Source organism: Pagrus pagrus (assembly GCF_965226575.1).
Source record: "Pagrus pagrus genome assembly, chromosome: 23".
Taxonomy (NCBI): domain Eukaryota; kingdom Metazoa; phylum Chordata; class Actinopteri; order Spariformes; family Sparidae; genus Pagrus; species Pagrus pagrus.
Window position 1 is genome coordinate 19089068 of NC_140205.1, and position 19461 is coordinate 19108528.

Sequence of the window (19461 nt, forward strand, 5' to 3'; positions counted from 1 at the left end):
AACACCAGGTAATAATCATAACCCACTGGAACAATTCAATGATGGGAGCAGACAAAGGCTCTGAGGCTGGAAGCTGCTTGTGTCAACGTGACCTCTTGATGGATGAAAAGCTTAAATCACAACAAAAATGATTTATCCTTGGTGTTCCTGCTTTCAAATATCTCTATGTCAGCTGGGTGTGTTGTGAAAATGAACATTGTTTCCACTCTTATTATTTCTCATCCCTCAGAATCGCTCTCCTTTTGTCGAGCTGAAACCGTGACCGGAGATGAGCGCTGATTCATCCTCGGTCCAACTTCTCCTCATTTTCTGAAGCAAAGACAAAGGAGTGTAACTAAAAAGACGTGTAATCTGTTACTTCCCTCGTGCAAAGACGAGGTTAACAACCGCCGGCACTTTTTCTTCGAAAGGAACGTTACATATTTTGGAGTAACGAGCCCGACGCTGACGAGCGGGCTGTGCGTCTTGGAGAGGGCAGGGACGCCGGAGACGCGCAAACGGCATCAGCATCAGCGCAGTCTGTTTGGAGCCACCGGTTGAGATCATTCAACACTCCGAGCGCCGACTGTCTGAGCGGACTGTGGGATACAAATCGACGACCTCCGCCTCGACCGAATCCCCCCCCCTAAGCAAACGATGGACATCCTCATCGCCCCCTTAAATAGCCACGAAAGCGTCGGATGAGTGAAATCGGAGATGCTGCGCACCAAAATCCCGGAGCTCCTCTGAACAGGGCTGTGGGTGTGTGCGCGTCGGGGCTCGCCGTTACCTCCGGACTGCACTCGCCAACTTCCCCCGCTTTCCATCAAGTCATGTCTGATACAGAGCGATGGGCAAGTTTGACGACAACGAGAGGATAATCCTCAACGTCGGGGGCACCAGGCACGAAACCTACAAGACCACCCTGAAGACCCTGCCGGGGACGCGACTGGCCCTGCTCGCCTCCGACTCGGACATCGACTCCGTGCTGGATCAGCTGCAACAAGTCCCCGGCTTCATCGAGTACAACGCGCGGACCAACGAGTACTTTTTCGACCGCCACCCGGGCGTCTTCGCCTACGTGCTCAACTACTACCGCACCGGGAAACTCCACTGCCCGGCGGATGTGTGCGGACCGCTGTTCGAGGAGGAGCTCTCCTTCTGGGGCATCGATGAGACGGACGTGGAGCCCTGCTGCTGGATGACATACCGGCAGCACCGGGACGCGGAGGAGGCTCTGGACGTGTTCGAGCTCAACGTGGACAACGGGGACGAGGACGACGAGATAGGGAAGAGGCTCGGGATTGAGGACGTGGCCGCCGACGGGAACGTCAGCCTGTGGAGGAAGTGGCAGCCGGTGATCTGGAATCTATTCGAGGATCCCTACTCCTCACGGGCGGCGAGGGTAAGGGCGCACCGCTGCGTCTGGAGCTCTCCAAACACACACACACGCACACACACACACACGCACACTGACCTCCCTCTTCACACCCTTCTTTTCCCTCACAGAAACACACATTTAAACAAGTGATCTCCACCACAACACCGCCCTGAAAGATTAAAGAAAGTCATTTAGAAGTTGGGATAAAGTCTCACAAACTTCCCTTTTTGTCTCTGAAAAGTGGCGTCAGATCATTTTCCCTTCCAACCTCATTGTGTGTGAATGAACCTGACATGTTTTCATTTCTCCACTGACTCTGATCTGCCTCATTTCAAGGTGGTGGCACTGATTTGGTAACAGGTGCAATTATCACGTCGAAGGCAGCAGATTTCTTCCTCTCCTCATGAGCAAACAAGGTGTTAACTCTCTGTCAGGGTGGATATTCTTAGCAGCAGTGTATTGTAGGTGTGTAGGCCTGTGCCAAACAGAGGCTATAGCCTACATTTGTTGCACTCTGATGCTGGTTGTCCTATATCCGCGCTGCTCTGTGCTCTTGTTGTGTTGTTTATCGGGTTGCAGCTTTCAGAAATGTCCCTCCAACGCTCCCAGCGTGCGTGCTGCCCGTTAAAGATCTCAGTCAGAGCTCCTTTCTGCACCGACTTCTGATCAACACAGCAGAAACTGTGCGGGGCTTTTATCTGCTCCACAATTAGTGCAGCGCCTCGTGCTGGGAGTAGATGTCGACTTACAGGCCACATGTGGCATCTTTGTTGTTCCTGTTTTTTGATCATCATTAGGCTTTTGCGCACTCAGACACAATGGAAGTGTGCGACTGTAACAAGTTTGAGACATGTTTTAAGTTTCATCAGGATGCATGCTGGGATTAGAAATCTTAGCTGACAACGCAGAACGCTCAGATTATTCATCAGAAGTTTTGGAGATGTTTGAATCCGGCGTGCTGAGTCGAGTTCAGATCAGTTTATCAGATGTCGCCCACGTCTGCAACAGTTGTCTCTAAATCACCTTCCAGGTCAGATCAGTGAAGGACAGGGGGCTCTGCTAAGATCACCTTAGGCGGCAGGGAATTCTGGGAAGGCAAATGAATCCCTCATTGGCGGGCGGACGTGTTAGTGCCAAATGTCTTCCTGATGCCACAGGCAGCGTGTCACGATGCCGACACACAACTGTTGCTGCACCGTTGAAGTAGTTCAGGTTTGTCTGATGAGGGTTTTCTTTCAAATAATTACAGGATAAGTGAGAAAAGGAAGAAAACTCTTGCTGATGTTTTACGTCCGGCGTCTGGGGCAGAGTACCTGCTGTGACATCACTGATTTGGGTGTGGCCAGAGGTGACGCTGCCTGAGAGAGAGCAGAGCTGCAGCAGCTCTCTGCTGGACAGCTTATCAGAGCCGCTGCGTTTATCCCATTCATTGATTAGCTGTCAGCTAGTGTATGAATTGCCAACTATTTTGATAATGGATCAATCAGTTTGAGCGACGTTTTAAGAAAAAAAGGCTCAGATTCCAGCTTCCTAGACATGAATACTTTCTGGTTTCTCTCCTCCTCTGTGACAGTAAACTCAATATCTTTGAGTTGTGGACAAAACAAGACATTTGAGGACGTCATCTTGGGCTTTGGGAACACTGGTCGACATTTTTTCACCATTTTCTGACATTTTATAGACCAAACAAGGAATCGACAGGTTATTGGAAAATAGAATGAATCTTCACAGTTCGTGTGATTGAAACATTTCCCCTCTGAGGGCAAAAAGCAGAGTTTGGAATCTGAATTTGCTGTAGCTGATATTTTGCAGTGATATTCTTCATAAATTCAAGTTTGACATTGTCACTGGTGTTTGCCCAGCTATGTTCTTGTTATTTGCAGCCTCCAAAACAGCACGTAAAGGAATAGTTCCACATATTGGAAAAAAAATACACTTCTTCTCTGTCTTGCTGAGAGATAGATGTCTCTCACGTCTGTCATATAAATGTGAATATACACCCAGCAGACACTTAACTTAGCTTAGCACAAAGACTGGAGCAGGAGCAAACAGGGAGAGTACGTGCGCTGCCCGGCAACTGCAAGTTTACGACTCCGTAAAAACCACAGCTTACAACACGCCCAGTTAAATACGTGCACTAGCAGTTATTGGAGTGTGTTACTCAGCGCTGTGCTGATATACTGTTGTATATATAAAAATGATTGCTGTTTGATGATCATTAATGTTTGACCACCCACACCTGTATAGAGCATTTCATTGATTGTTAACAGTCAACTAACTATTAACTAATGTTTAACTAACTATCCATTTATTAATGATGATTATCATAGAGTGTTACTGTTTTGCTAATTCTCACAGGACCTTGGACAAGTTCAATTTCAGGAATATACAATTATTTCTTATTAGCTGATTTCTGAATTCTTTACAGTACAGTATTAGTCAAAGCTAAAGTTCACGAGAGGCTTCTCTTCAGCATTTCATTTGAAAGTATCTCGCCCTTAACGACATTGTGAAATAGGTGATTGAACTATGTGTTGCCATGGTCTGAATGCTATTTGTGTATCACAACCACATGGTCATATTTGGTTACTGACCTGTCGGACAAACTGTCAGAGACTGTTGATTCTCTATTTCTCTAACCATTAGCTGCTGCCATGAAATGCTCTTTTATACTTTAAGCATTTATTCTGCATTTTTCTTAAACGTTATTAGTCCGAGTCAGACGAATACTTCAGATCAAACTCTGTTCTCAACCGTTAAATACCAGTTTACCTTCTTCATACCAGCTAAAAGAGAGCATACTGACAACCCGATCGCCAAAATAAATGTTGGCAATGTTTCTGTAAACTATGGATATGTTGAAACTTGACATTTATTTATGCTGCAACTTGCTGCATCTGCTCTGGTCAGGTTTAGGCACAAAAACCACTGGGTTACAGTTAGGAAACCATTTTAAGCTTGGGTTTTTATTTTGAAATACCTGCTTTTGTGGACACAAACACGGCTGGAGATTGTCCCGAGGTCTCGCTTAAAACATCCAGTCGTTTTCACACTTTCACGTGTCGATACGCAGTCTTGAACTGTGATCTCGCAGAAACTTTAACTGCCAACATTTTATTCTGGTGACTGGGCTGGAGCTTAACAGGAACAGCATTGTTCCATCACTGCTGTGGTTACATCAGTCCTTGTCTTTACTGACGACACTGAGGTAGCTGTTTGAACTGCACAGCATTGACTTTTATGAGATTTGGATGTTTGAGGAAAGCGAGCAGTGTCAGAGAGAAGAAGACTCTCTCCGTCATACAGTACCAGTCTAGTGGGAATGCTGGGGATCAAGACAAGTATATCTCTGACATGTTTGACCTTTTAGCTTCCCCTTTGTTTAAGATACCATCCAGATTTAGGACTTTCCCAGATAAATGAAATCTTATGACATGATGAATTCATCCTGGAGTCACAGTTTTACGAGAATTCTTATGACGAGTCAGTGTGTGGCATCAGTGATCACTTTAGCCTCTTGATCCAATCAATATTTAATTGTTTCCTCCATCGCAAACTCACAGAGTCCCTCTCCCATCTAGAGGTGAGTGGTTGGGCTCGAGGTGTGTGTGTGTGTGTGTGTGTGTGTGTGTGTGTGTTGGCGCTGACCTTGCCCCATATCACTCGTCCTCCTCTCACAATCCCTGAGCAAACTTCCAGCGAGGATGAAGGCTTTATGAGTGAAAGAAATACTGATCCTGAATTAGAAGATACTTCCAGAGTGTAATTTTACAACTCCACATGACATGGACGCTAAATCTGAGGTCATGTTACCACTACATTACAGCTACTTTACAGCCACAGCCTCTACATCGTTCTTTTCTAAAGGGAAACTAGAGACGACCGCAGAACTCTGCCCATCTGCTGTTCCTTGTACTCCTCCACCAAATTTCATTGGCAATTTCTTGGAAATGTTTTTTTGGCCATTACTCTGCCGACAGAGGAACTAGCAGGGACGCATCGGAGGTAAATATTGAGTTAGTTTCAGCGATGCTTCGCTGGCAGAAGGGAGTTGATGGAGCTGAATGCTTGTGTTTACAACACGCATGCATCTGTCTCCCTGCACCAACACTCACCCAGTCTGCACACACAGAAATGAAGTCACGCCACATTTCCCTGCCGCCGACGCCGCGCAGAAGCATCTGTTTCTGTAAGTGGCCTCAAACCTCTGTCGCCTGCATGTGAGCCGCGGTCACAGATGGCGACGACGCTCCAACTGCAGCCACGTTAAGGCCGGGTTTGGTGTCACGGCGGCAGCATGCAGAGAGATGCGCTCCTCCGTGATGCCTTAACGTTTCCTCTGTTATTAAAGGCCAGCTGGCTTTTGGTTAACCTTTCAAACAACTCCCGTACACGGAGAAAGGCTCTGTGTGTGTGTGTGAGAGGAAGAGAGGTTATGCATAGTGTGAAAGCGAGTGTGTGTGTGTGAGTGTGTCTAAAAGAAGGCCCTCGGGGGCACTAATCCTCCCCCTGACAAGGCGTTAGGAGAGAGTAATGTGGAATTATCCTCCATGGAAATGAAAGGTGTGATCTCAGCTCGGTAACTCGTGCCACTGCAAAGCTCAGTCCTCTTACGCAGTTCACCTTTGACCCCGACACCACAGAGGGGCCGGTGTTCACCGTAAAGTGCTCTTTAACGGCAGGCGTGACATTAAACGTAGCGGTGTGTGGTGAGTAAAAAGATGAATGGATGGATCATGTACATCTGAACACTAATCATCACATGGCAATTACTGTAATCATCACTTGCAGAAAGGCTCTGAATCATTGTGTCATCCTGACTGTGGCTGTGCTGAACACGTTGAAGGGGTTTGTTAGTCTATAGGCTAACATCTAAAGTATTCTCTATTACATACAGTACTTCATCAGGAAACAGTTTATGTCACTTAATGATTTGTTGCATTTACAATATAAAATTTGATGTGAAATCCTGTTTACAAAAAAGTTAGGACGCTGTAAAACCTGAGTTAAAACAGGATGAGATGATTTGCAAACCTTTCTTAACCTACATTCAGTTGAATACAGTCAGTCCAAAAGTCACTCATATGAATAGTGCTTGAACAGAAGACTTAAAGAAACTGATATATAAAGTATCAAAAATAATTATCTTGCAATAAATACACTTAAGTATCAAAGATACATGTACTAATAAGTTATACATATATTTACATGGACAGTATGTATAAACTGTACACTAAAACACTTAAAAAAGAAGGGAGGGCCATCATGTCACTGAATCTTGATTTGGGGCTGGACTGGTGTGCCGGTTGTATTGAAGTCAGTGGGAGATCCATGAAACACACTAAAACCCCGCATATTTACGTCATGTGACTTATGATGAAGAAATGACTCCAAAAAATGAAGAACACACTTCAGAGAGGAGGTTAACCACTGATTTTTTTCCTAACAAATGATTGACATGGTTGGCTGATCATACTGATTTTCATTGATGAGACTGCAGGAGCCTCTCCTACAGAGTCGGGGATCGAACAACCTGTTGATAAATTCCGCTCTCTGAAGTGTGTTCTTTCATTTTTTTGAGGCATTTCTTCATCTGAAGTCACTCGACATACCCTTCCTTCTTTTTTAGGTTCCTTGGTTTACGAGCAAGCACTCTCCTTCTTCTTCTTTGCCTTTGCTGGCACATTTCCGTGCTCCACTGAGCATCACTGCCACCTGTTGATCAGTGGAAAAGCAAGAAACCACTGGCTGGACTGTGTATCGTGTCACCCATGTGCACAAGCATCATTAGACGACACAGGCAACTGTCACTCAAGAAGAAGCTAACCTGCAGTGCCTTCATGCATGTTATTTTATCTTAAAGGGTAACTCCGACAATTTCACACATTCAAGTCTTGGGGGAGTACTACTTCATATGGGAAAAAAGTCGTATAAAGTCTTTTGTGGCTCCAGAGGAAGCTGATTGACTGCCTCCAGTGATGTCACTCAGTGGCTAAGTTGCATTGTGGGTAATGTAGGTGCCAGGTTTCAAAAAGCAGTGCATCGATCTAGCATCGTACTTTTACAGTGTTGGACTCGGGATGGACAGTTTAAAAACAAAATGCAGCTGAGCCACAGACATCACCTTTCTTATTCCAAACATTCTTCTTCCTTTTCAAAACCTGGTGCCTACGTTACCCACAGCGCAACTTGGCCACTGAGTGACATCACTGGAGGGAATGCATCAGATTACATGCAGCTTCCTCTGGAGCCACAAAAGGCTTTACACTACTTTTTTTTAATTTACTTTTTTTTAACATATGCCATTTTCACCACAAGACACACCTTAATATGTAAAATTGTTGGAGTTACCCTTTAAAATGAATGAAAAAAGACTATCTAATTGTAATTGTAAGTTTCTACTGCAAGCTGAAGCATGTTATATATTATATCAGTGAAAGTGTATTGCTCAGGGAGGAAGGGCAAGCAAAAACACTCCCTCTGCAACAGGAGTGACAGGGTTTATGGGAAATGTTGTCATGATGTTGAGAGGCAGTAGCATTAATAGCACGACAGAGCAGCCGTCCTCATCATCATGGTCTCATTTGTTTCGGTAATTACAGTATATCCCACCTAATCTGACAATTCTGTGTAAACAGCAGCTCCATTTAATAACTGACGCGAGATCAGCCGTCTGTGGCTGTCAGGAAGCCTTTCATCAGTTTGTTTCCGCAGGTTTACTGACAAACCCAAAAAGTCTCATCTGTCCCTTTAACACGCTCGTCTCCGAGTGTTCATGTGCCAGCAGTCAGCGGTAGCAGGCGTGTTTCTCTGGGCTCCCCACGCTGTTTCTATTGTTGTAGCCATCCTGTTCTCTCTTCACTCTCAATGCTGCCACTTTAATCTGCATGCAGTGTGTTTTAACAGCGGCCGTCGGTGTGCTCACTTGTCTGTTTGAGATATAAAGAGTGATTGATTTCCTGTACGTTCACGATTGTGTTGAGAATATATTTCTGTGTACAGTATGTGTGTGTAGGTGTACGTGTTCTCCTATGTGTTAATCTGTTTGTTTGTCCCTCTCATATCTCTGTAGTTGGCCATTGCTGGATTGGGATGGTAACAAAAAAAGAAACGAAATAACACCCACCACCTTTTTCATTTCCCATGTCTGCGCTCTGAGGCAGAGGTTTAGCTGATGCCTGACTTTGTAGTCCCCCCTCCCCAACCACCACACACACACACACACACACTTCACCCTCACCCACGCATCCCCCCCATCCTCCCATGATCCCATCTGAGACTGCAGCTTGCTTTTCTTCCACTTAAGAGGTTAAAACCCAAACCGTCTGGGTGCCGCCTGCCGCACGCCTGAAGATACCAAAGCCAGGCTGCACGCTCAGCCTGCCTGTTGTCATGGCAACATCATCGCTCATCACCACGGCCTGTTTTCATTCAGATCCGTCCGGTCTGTGAAACTGATTGATTTCAGAAACCTGCTCGACCATGAACCCTTATTGCTCGGTAACCCCTTGCGTGCTAGCTTGTTGGTTTTGAGGCAACGATGCAAAACAAGGGTGTGGGAACGAAACAACTGATCCATGTGTGCATGTCTCTGCAACTGCTTTCTTATTGCCGTCAGAGGTGACGTACTTCAGCGTCTTTACCGTTAGCTCCTGTCTAACCGGAGCTACAGGTGTACAAGGGCCTGCACGCCTCATCTGAAAGCGCCGCTGCATCGTATCGTGCAGAGGTTGCAGGAGGCCAGGAAGTGCGGCTGATCCGCTGCAAACAGACGCCGAGGCCTCGCTGAGCAAATAGAGTCTGACGTGTAAACAGCAGCGGACCTGACGCTGGGTAGGAGAGCAGGGCAAATGGCTGCCCGAGTGTGGGCGGTGACGGCACGCCGCTGGGCATGTTTGTAGCCGCTGCCAGTCACGTTAATCTGCCCCGCCAATCATCATCCTGTGCTGCTTTGGTTGACTATAATAGCTCAGAGTACGGGAGTAGTGTGCAGGGCTGCAGCGATGGTAATTAGGAGAGAGAGAGAGGTTATATGAGGAAGACTTTCAACAGCTTGGGTTCTGTTAAAGGTGTGAGATGACGAGATGCTCCTTTTTTCAACATTTGGTGATGTATTCGTTGCTAAGCGCTCGTCGCGGTGGCGTTCAGGCACTGCAGTTTGTTTATCACCTGTCAGTTGTGTAACGTGGTGTCTGTGACGTCTGGTAGTGCACTGAGGTCTCTCGAGTTTGTTTTCTTAAGCATACTAACTGAAAAAAAAGGTACACGGAATGTATTTGATAACGAAGTTATTATGAAATCCAATTGCTGTCTGAGCGGAGGAAGCCTGCGAGGACCTACAAGAAAGCAGCAACCACCATGCCTGACTGTAAGAGGCTGAAACAGCTGTCAATCATGCAAGCATCTGCCAAAACATACCTTTGTTTGAGCCTTAATTAAACTATGATTATCCAAATGAATGGTTTCCATTGAGATCATAATTACACAGTTTTGCAGTCAGTGGCTATAAAAGCAAGACTATGTCAGTAATATAACATAATACAGTCGTCCTCTCAGATATTTAAAGTAGAATTGATGCCCTAACTAACCCTAACCCTGATTATCTCTCCCTGTTAAGATGTCTTGTCCTAGGATTGTGAAGGAATGACCCACCCCACTCTACTTCTGATTGGTTTACCCCAAAATTCAATTTAAACCAAAAATCTCTCCACAAACTCATCCTAACCAACTGAACGAACAAAGGTGGCAAGTACCAGCCAATCGTAGGCAGAGAAGGGCAGATCATTCCTTCGCCTTTCTAGAAAAGAAAATGATCTGTCCTGTCAGATTTTGACGTCTCCATGTTCTGACTTAATCCTCCGACTCACACACGGTCTCAGCTGGAGTGGTTGCTGCTTCTCGGGTTGAGCCATCGCAGAAATTGCTGTTCATGCAAACTTTTGTGAACATGAAAATAAACTGTAGCGGATATGTATTCATATGAAGTGCAGGAGTCTTTGTGTGCATACAAAGGAGAAAGACCGTTGGATAGTTAATGAAGGAGACTCGTTCAGTATGCATGGTTGGACCCCTTGCCTCACAGTTGGCTATATACGGCATCCCATCAGGCCTTGCTCTCCCTATCTGTCAGTCTCACCCTTTCTCTCTCTCTCTCTCTCTCTCTCTCTCACACACACACACACACACACACAAAAACTTAAAAAGAAGAACACCCTGTCTCTCTCTCTCTCTCTCTCTCTCTCTCTCTCTCTTGCAGAGGGACTTTTAAATTATTACACATTAGATTAAAGTGCCAGATTTGGCGTACATGATGATGGTGTTACTCTGAGATCTTAAGCTGTGTCTCTATGACTGATTCCTTCCTTTTGTGAGGCCCTTTAGAATCTTTCAAATAGCTGTGGAACATTCATAGGGCAATTAGAAATCTGTTTAAAGAAAGAATAATGTTCGTTGAAGGGGTTTTATCACATCTCCTTTCAATAACTAGCTCAAAATCTTTGACGTCCATCCTACAACCTAAATCTTTTAGTCATAAATACATAAATCATTGTGTTTTTTATTCAGTTCAAGCGTATAAAATGGAGAGAGGCAGCAGGCGTGACGTACTGACACCTTTATGGATAAAAGAGAAATGGATTGTGGGTAAGCATTGCTATGGAGATCTCTTCGTCCTTGATGGAATAGGCAGAATAAAAGCCTTTCTCTGCTTTCAGAAAGCTCGTTTTTTTTGTTGCAAATCTGTGACGACTTTAGACAGCAGTCGGCATGATGCACATTTGATTCTGAATGAAGCATTTTGAAGCATGAGTGCATGTATGACTTCCCGACGCTGGCAGCGCTCCGCCTTGTCTCGTTTTTACAGGTTTCTACAGGTGTCAATCCAACACGACATCCGACACGAGCTGTGCGTTCGTTAACTCGCTCACACCCACCTCCTTCCTGCATTTACCCGGCCTTCCACAGGTGCACGCTTGGGGAAAAAACAAACACGGCACATGGGTTAGTAAGTGTTAAAATGTATGTAGTGGAGATATGTGAGAAGTATCTCAGTGTTGACAGTCACCGACATGGTGGCGGTGTTCACAAAATGCATGTGACTCAGTGTTGGCCAAATTGGACGAGCTTCATTGCTCAATTTGTGAACTGATAAAAATTGATGTCACCGTGAGCGACGACGGCGAGGAGTGCTGCCGAAACTGGAACGGATCAAAGAGGAGGAGACAGGTCTTGTTCTTTGATGTCCATCTCAGCAGGAGAACCCCCCTGCCAGATACTGGATTATACAGGGGATAGATTGGCTTTCAGAGTCAGGAGTGCACTTAGGAACGGGTTAGGTAAGAGTCACATATCATGCATTCATGAATGTGATGGCGCGCATGCTAACGGTGGGCTCCATCTGCCTTCACTGCACTGCCGGTCGACTGCCAGGAGGGGCCCAGACGAAAGCTACGTGATATTTAACAAGACGTTTGTTTGGGCTTAATGCTGAATAATTAATGCTCATCCAATCACTCTGAAAGATCGAGCGCTTCCCAAGGACAATGGATTCACTCAAAGTTCTTTTGTCTGGCACCATTTGCACAGCCCTGACGCTCACGCATTAAAAGGTAATTAATAAATCAGACTTTCAGGCTGATTTGTGTGTCTTGACTGTGTGTTAGCTGACTGGGGCTGAGTGGCTGTCACACACGGAGCAGTGTGAATTCAATGGGAGCAGGTTAAGTATGGGTTTAACCGATCGAACCCCATTATTTTCCTTCAATCTCTTTGTTTTTTCCCCCCCTCCACGTTGCTTAATGTGATTCAGAATTTAATTAGAAGTGAGAAAATGATGTGTTTTGATCCTATGAACAAAGGCACACTGTATGTGTTTGACAAGATTTCACTAGTAAGCCCTGATTTTTCAGTCAACAATTGACAGAACAATTTTCCACTTAGGTCCACTTACCCGCTTGTTGTGGAGCTGTTGACCATGTAGCAGCAGATTGAGTTTTGCTCAGAAGTCCCTTGTAGTGGAAATGTAGATGAAGGTGTTTCAACTTTTGATGCAAGTTGATTTTAAATTGAATTTGTTTTGTCACCTGCTGTTTCTCAGGTCAAGAATAAACTGTCCAACACCTAAACAGGGTCAAAACTTTATTTCAACCATTGTCAACCAGCCAATATTCGTATCAAATGTCTGGTGAGATCGACCATCTTGTTTACTCATTATTTGACTACATATTTCCTGATTTTAACAACATTTTTTTTCAGTTTTAGACTATTATGTTTGGACAAACTTCTTCTTCATGCTTGAGTGTTAAGATAACATTTACTTGAGGACTTGGGTTCTTTTGTTAAGCTTGGGTAACAAAACAAGTTGGAAACACAGAACTGATAAGCTATCTTCTTAAAAAGTATACTATACTAATACTATACTTAATATACCCAATTTGTTAGCAAATTGCCCATTTACACATCCAGCAAATACTTCACAACATTAGCATTGATTTGGAGTTGTCTTTCTGGCCATTTCTGGTTCTCCTTTTGCTCCGTTTTGGTCTCCACCACTCATGAGAAAAATATCTGGCTCTTTAGCTACTAAATGCTCCACTATGTTCACCAGCTAGCCACTAACTCTATCTGTCTGCAGTTTGATGCTGTACAGGTAGTATACAGTGGATTTGAAGGGCAAGATGGAAGGAAATGGGGATGGTACGAGGTCTGAGACTGAACCAAAACAGTTACTGGTACAGTAGTAATAAACAAAGGCAACAATACTAAGAGCTGAGAGGAACTGCAGTCAGTTGTGTGGAAATTCTGTTTTTTTTCTCCCCCCAACAAGCAAAACCTTGCTTACATTCAATGTAGTCTTTCATTCCACTGGTAATAAATAATAAAAATGTTCATTTGTGCAGTTTTAAATGACTCAGACAGAAACTAGGTTCACAGATGAGGTATTGTTTTAAAGTTTATGTTGTGTTTAGTCATGTTCCTCACTGTCTGAATTACCATCTGATGTTTTATCCAGAAGCTTAAGTGACAAAAATGAAACACCAACTTCTCTGGGTTTGAATTTTGTTGGAAACATTTGGGATAATGTAAGTACACACCTCAATGAACTACATTACTAAAAGGTCTAGTCAGTTTTATACAGAAATATTACATATTTTATCTTTAATAATTAACGGGTTTTGTAGAAAAACATGTTTAAAATTGTACTTCTTGATTCTAGTATAGAAAAATGTACTGAGGCGAGATGTGTCACTTTTAACCAGATTTAACCAGGATTTAACTTACATAAGTCTTTTCACCTGCAAATCACCAAATAAATGCTTAAAGGGTAGAAATGAGGTTCTAAGGGTTTGAGCTACACATGGGAACATGTGGTCATAATGATCCAATCTCTGATGTATCATTGAGATTACACAGATTCATTTGGATTAACGTGCTACATTGATCTTATTCGGTGATCATAATTATGAAAATCTTCATTAAGCTGATTCACAAAAATAACTGGTCGGATACAAAATATGTTTTATCCTCAATCTAAACCCACATGTTTCCCTTTGTTCATAAAAAGCCAACATTCTGGGGATGCAGAAGTGATATACTCTTAGATTAAAAAAACATCCCCGTCTCCCTCCTCTGTCTAGGGTTTGATATCCCGTCACTTAGCAACTAAAGGCTGATGTAATCTAATAAGCTGCACAGCCTTCAAACCTTTTCTCCTCTAAGTCAGAGAGTGAGTATTGAAGAAACTCTTTCCCACTGCCTAGATTAACTCACATTTGGTAGGAACGCAGAGCCTTTTAGACTTCACAGGCAGGGATCAGGCCGCATTTTCAGAGAGTTGTTTACTGTATCCTCAACATCGTCTTATTTAACAGCTACATTTATAGCACTCCGAGGCTCAGATGAGGGTGAGGCTGAAAATGTCACACCAGCTAGGAGACGGCAGGTGCGTGATATGCACAGAGTGAGTTGTCATCCGGTGATAACGCTGACAAGTTGCGGACTGACCCTGTTTGACAGCTTTTGGTTGCGACTGAAGCTGTAAAATGTGTCGATTTTTCTGTCCCCACAAAACAAGTCCCGGTAACGAGCTGCATGCCGCCGTTTTCTTCGTAACTTTGTCTCATGCTAATTACGCGGCTGGTAACCCTGCTGGATCAACCCCTTGCTTTCAGCTCTGCCCACAGATCATTTACGCCGGTTCAAAGACGGAGGCTTTAAAGGGGATCCGCTGTTTAATGCAGCCGCATCAGAGCCAGCAGGGCTCAATTAGAGGATATATGGCGCCAAATCAACACAAGCAAGAAGGGCACACAGAGTGAAAGGCTGAGTTATGCAATTCAAGTCAGAAGACAAACAAAGTCATGTGGAGTCCCATGATGCTACTGTGGGAAAAGTTTGACCAGTGCGTCACACAGGAGCTACATAGCTGCAGTATGAACTGTTAAGGATGAGGAAAGATTTATACGGCTAGAAAAGCTATTTTTTTTGCATCATTACAAAATTACCTCGACTTCTCTTCATAAATTCAGTCAAGTTAAAATGCCTGGACACTTTTTTTACAGTGTATAATCCTAATCTGTGCCAAGCTCACCACAGGCATTGATAAATGTTCTGCTTAGATTTAGATGTTAATGATATTCGGTCCATTAATCATGCCCTGCTCCTCACGGGTTCCTGGTGATGCTTTATATTTTTCTTACTGTCAACAAATCCAATTACAAGTCCAAAACCAACAGTGAATGTGTCCTACTAACAAGTACTGTGTGTGTGTGTATCCAAATGCAGATATAGTTTGTTCCTATACCCCTCACACCTCCATTGTTGTCTAGGAAATACTAGGTCTAGGACTCAATCCCACAGGCAATGTCCCTCTTCTATAAATACTAACCAGAGGATAAATCCGCTGCTGAAAATAGTCCCCAACAAATGACTTTTTCCTTCTGTTTGATTAAGATTTGCTATAGACTACGGTGTACCTGCTGTTCTCAGAAATGATTGAGCCTTTAAAAAAGAAAAAATTAGCGTGCACATTGTGAGTTGGTTTTTCTAAGAGCACAAGTATAGAATATTGCCAGCCTTATCCTTCACACTACATGATGAGATTTGAGTAGGTGGATAGCACCAACTTGTAGCATACGTTAAAGGCCTCCGGCAGACCAAGATCAAAATACAATATATCAACATTACTGTGGGATCATACATCTCACTGTCTGAAAGAACCCAGCAACTCACTGTATCATGTCTCTGGGCTCAGACGTCGACCTCAATGGAAACTGTTGTCGAATTTAATTTGAAATCTACAGTAAAGTTAGCAACTCCACAACAACAGTGGTATCATGGTCGTGGGATCATTTGTGTTTATTCATCCCAAAAATGCAGTTTACTTTGTGTTAGCCATAAGGTAGCCAGCAACAACACACTTTTTCCCCTCTCCTCTCTGTTACATTACGCTCATGACGTTTACCCTTCCAGCTCCCGTGTGGAGGTCGCCTCTGTGGATCGCTGCTGCAGTCAGGTTGATAAATGGGAGTGAAGATAATTCCACTTTTAATCCTAAATGTTAAAAAGTAATCTCTGAGATCTCCTCCTATTGGTCAACAGCTCCAGATCAGAGCAGAATATGATGTGACTCTGAGTGTTTATTCCTCCAGAAGGCCTGCACTTGACTCTCTACTCCCGAAACAACACTTGGCAAAAGTCACATCATTTGCATTGCCCGGCCTGAATAGACGTGAAACACCATTATAAGCAAAACCCACTCTAAAGTATCAGGGTATCTTTCAAATCCTCCAGTAACAAGTTATACCATCGCTTTATTTATTTGTTCTTTCCTTGTCCTGAAGTGTTTTCATCATTGATGTGCTGTCGACTGAACAACGGTGTGGCTCAGAATGAAACAACATAAAAAATTCAAAGCTCTCTAAGATACCTTGGAGACCGGACTCAAGTACAACAACCTCTTTCCCATGGAACCGTGATCGTAAATACTGTTAATGTAACTTCTTTCAGGACTGTCAGGGTTCTCTGTGGCTCATGATGATGACATATGGTAATGCAAGCTCTGCCAGCCTGATATCGACTGCAGTCAGTAACAGACACCTCCCAGGAGGTTGTATCTTGGAGAGAAAAGTTAACTGTACAAAGGGTCGTCGCGCTGCCTGCACCCTCTGGCACAGAAGACCAGCTGACATGAAGTGGAGCTCTGTAAAATATTTGTTTTTGTAACCGTAAAAATTTCCTCAAGGCGAAAATTTGCACAAGATGTAGACTAGACTTTATTGAGCTGATAGTGTGAAGGATAAAGGGGTATTTGATTAAAATCATCATTGCAAAAAGTGTTAATAAAGAGAGCTAAGACCTGATTCTGTGCATGAATCATAGGGGAAAGGAGACTTTCTCCACTTTCAGATGCTGTAAACATCACTTGCCTCTGCTGATGAACCTTTAACAAGCTGTGAACTTCTTCCAGTCAAGCCTGCTTCACAGTTTTCCTCGTGGGACTTACAGCTTGTTTGATTCGAGGCGGAGAATATTGTTAGGTAGACTTCATGCTCTGCTGAACAATCCCTTCAAACTCCCTTCACACGATGACGTGCGGTCGGTTGTGGTATACAGCACACTGTATCCAGAGGTTGTTTTATAATTGCTGCTGTGTGTGTTCATTTTGGAAAACATTGCACTGAAAGGTTTTTAATTTTCAAATGATGCAGATGATCCACTTTGCTGTCACCTTTTGAACAAGCGCAATTGTTAATGAGGTATTACTGTACAGCCATGAAAACCTACAGTAGTATTATAAAGAGTAACTTAAAGGTCCAGTGTGTGGGATTTAAGGGGATCTATTGACAAATAAGAATATTGTATTCCTTATTATGTTTTCATTAGTGTATAATTACCTGAAGCTGATTCATGTGTATAGGTCCTGTCTGTGCATGTGTGTGTTATACAGTCCTGGGCCAAAAAAAAAGAAAAAAAGAAATGGCAACAGAGTGAAAACATTGAATTTCCCCGTGGATATTAATAAAGTATGCCTTCTTCTTCTTCTTCTTCAAACCAAGAGTAGTTGTGTTTAAATATGTATTTTAGAATGAGCCTTTTATATGTATGGAGGGAGATGATCCTCCTTCACGGGGTCTGCAATTGCCATTTTTCACAATTTCAGGCCCAATCCCGGTACACCCCTCGACCCTACCACTTAGCACCTACCCTTCTGTTTTGCACGTTCACATCTAGGTGTTGGGTGTCCCGATTCTTGTTGGGATAGAGGGGTAGGGTTAAGTGTTATGACTACAGGGCCCTCCAAACGGAGCTTTTTCAGAGCGTTATGAGAACTCTGATGTTTCAATTTCTTGATAACAAACATGAAACAATCGCGACCAGTTTGCTAATGGCACTGTTGCTAACATCACATTATTATTGTTAATTTTGCTTGACTCCCACATTTAGAGGTATTTCAATGCTGCAGTCCCCCTGTGATGGCATATGATACCTGAAATGTAACTAGAGTCCATCAGTGAAGTTGTTGCACTTGGTACCCCTCCTTTAATATCAGTGCAGATTGGCAGGGCAAGAGCATGGGTTGCTAATGTTAGCCTGTAAAGCACTGCTAACATTCAGTCAGTAAAAAAAGCAATCTTCCTTTTTATTTGATGCCTTGCTTGAAATTGTGAACAAATAGCGAGTATCCATGCTTTTCCACCTCCATCAGGTTAACTGCAGATGGCATTGTGATAATTCTAGGATTGCAACAGTTACAAAGACAAAGACGTCGTTTTAGAAATGTCCGGTCAATGTCAGCTGATGAGGTGTGAGGGTCTTGAAGGGCTCTCCCATTTCATTTGGGGAGATTTTAACCACTCTCCCTTGTAACTCCTTGTGGGAAAGAGGGGTGTTCAGCTGGTTGCAACCTGCAACATCACAGTTAGATGCAACTAAATCCTACATGCTAAACCTTTAAGTCACATAAATGCTTTTTGCGAGCACTAAGCAAGCATGCAAAAATGATCTAGCAATTTCAATTACTTGTACTTTGTATTTAAGAAATTGAACATTTTGAGAGCTTTTCAATAGATAGACACTTTTGGAGCACAGTAAATTATATGCAATTTTCCCAAATATCTGTTATTAAGAGAAACTTTATGAACTTTGTGAAATCCCATCTATGACAAATTCTTCATTATTTGGGTCTTATTGTAAATGTTATACATTATACAAGTTATACAAGATTCTTTCTCTTTCGTTGTAAAAAGGAAAACCAATAAAACATAGCGTCCACAATTGTCATATAATCAACTAATCAATTGATTAGTCATTCAGTCAGTGAAAAACCTGGACATATCTCAATCCAGAAAGTGTAGTTTAGCTTTATTATAGTGCAGGATAGGTCATTTTTTAACCAGCAACAATTTAAGAAGGTGTTTTGTAAATGGTGGATATCTCATTCTGCACTGAAGTTCTCATATTAAAAAGTAACTCTAAGTACATGCGTGAAGAAGTTGAATTCCTCCTGCGGGGATCAGGGCCTGCACAGAGGACAGTGTGTGCTGAACACATTGAATAAAGAACAGACCTCAGATTTATTTTTAATACAAACATGACACGGTTCTCTATCCCTGTGAGACTCAGAAACCGAGCTGTGGTGTGGTGCCGCTGTACAACTCTGGAAGTGAGAATGTTTCAATGGTAGACAACCATTTTGAAAAGATACAATAACCTTACCCCTTCAGCAAATTTTAAATCTTTAGATAGTGATCTGAGCTAAATGTTTAAACTGTACAAATATTCATTTAATGTGAACACAGGTGACGACTTTCGCTTCGAGCCAGCGTTCATATTAGAGCACTATGATTCACATTTTTAAACGGTTAAGAGGAAAAACCATTCATTTCATGTTCTGGTGAATCGGCTTCGTGGTCTGACTGAAGAGAAAGCGAGCTGACCTCAACCCCGCAGTGCAGCGCAGGAGTCTTTGTCTGTCTGAGTCTTCTTCTATGGTTCACTGATACTGACCTGGCAGAACCAATCCCATTAGTAATTCTCTACTGGATTCAGGCTCCTGGGGACCCGGAGGAGCCCTCAGCTCATGCAGCCCCCCCCTCCTTGTT

At 43.4% G+C, this 19461-nt stretch overlaps 1 protein-coding gene across 6 annotated transcripts in view; it reads left to right on the forward strand.

The window, feature by feature from the left end:
• Window positions 1-477: 477 nt before the first annotated feature.
• kcnc2 (potassium voltage-gated channel, Shaw-related subfamily, member 2) overlaps window positions 478-19461 on the forward strand; it is a 95923-nt gene continuing 76939 nt past the window's right edge. For 3 of the 6 annotated variants that reach the window (XR_014621597.1, XM_084346513.1, XM_084346516.1), the window contains exon 1: window positions 478-1384. Coding sequence is in view for 5 of the 6 variants with exons in the window: in XM_084346513.1 (XP_084202639.1) it covers window positions 830-1384 (555 nt within the window). In the remaining variant the exon portion in view is untranslated. The remainder of the gene's footprint in view (window positions 1385-19461) is intronic. The other 3 variants (XM_084346514.1, XM_084346515.1, XM_084346517.1) reach the window with 3 other exon arrangements.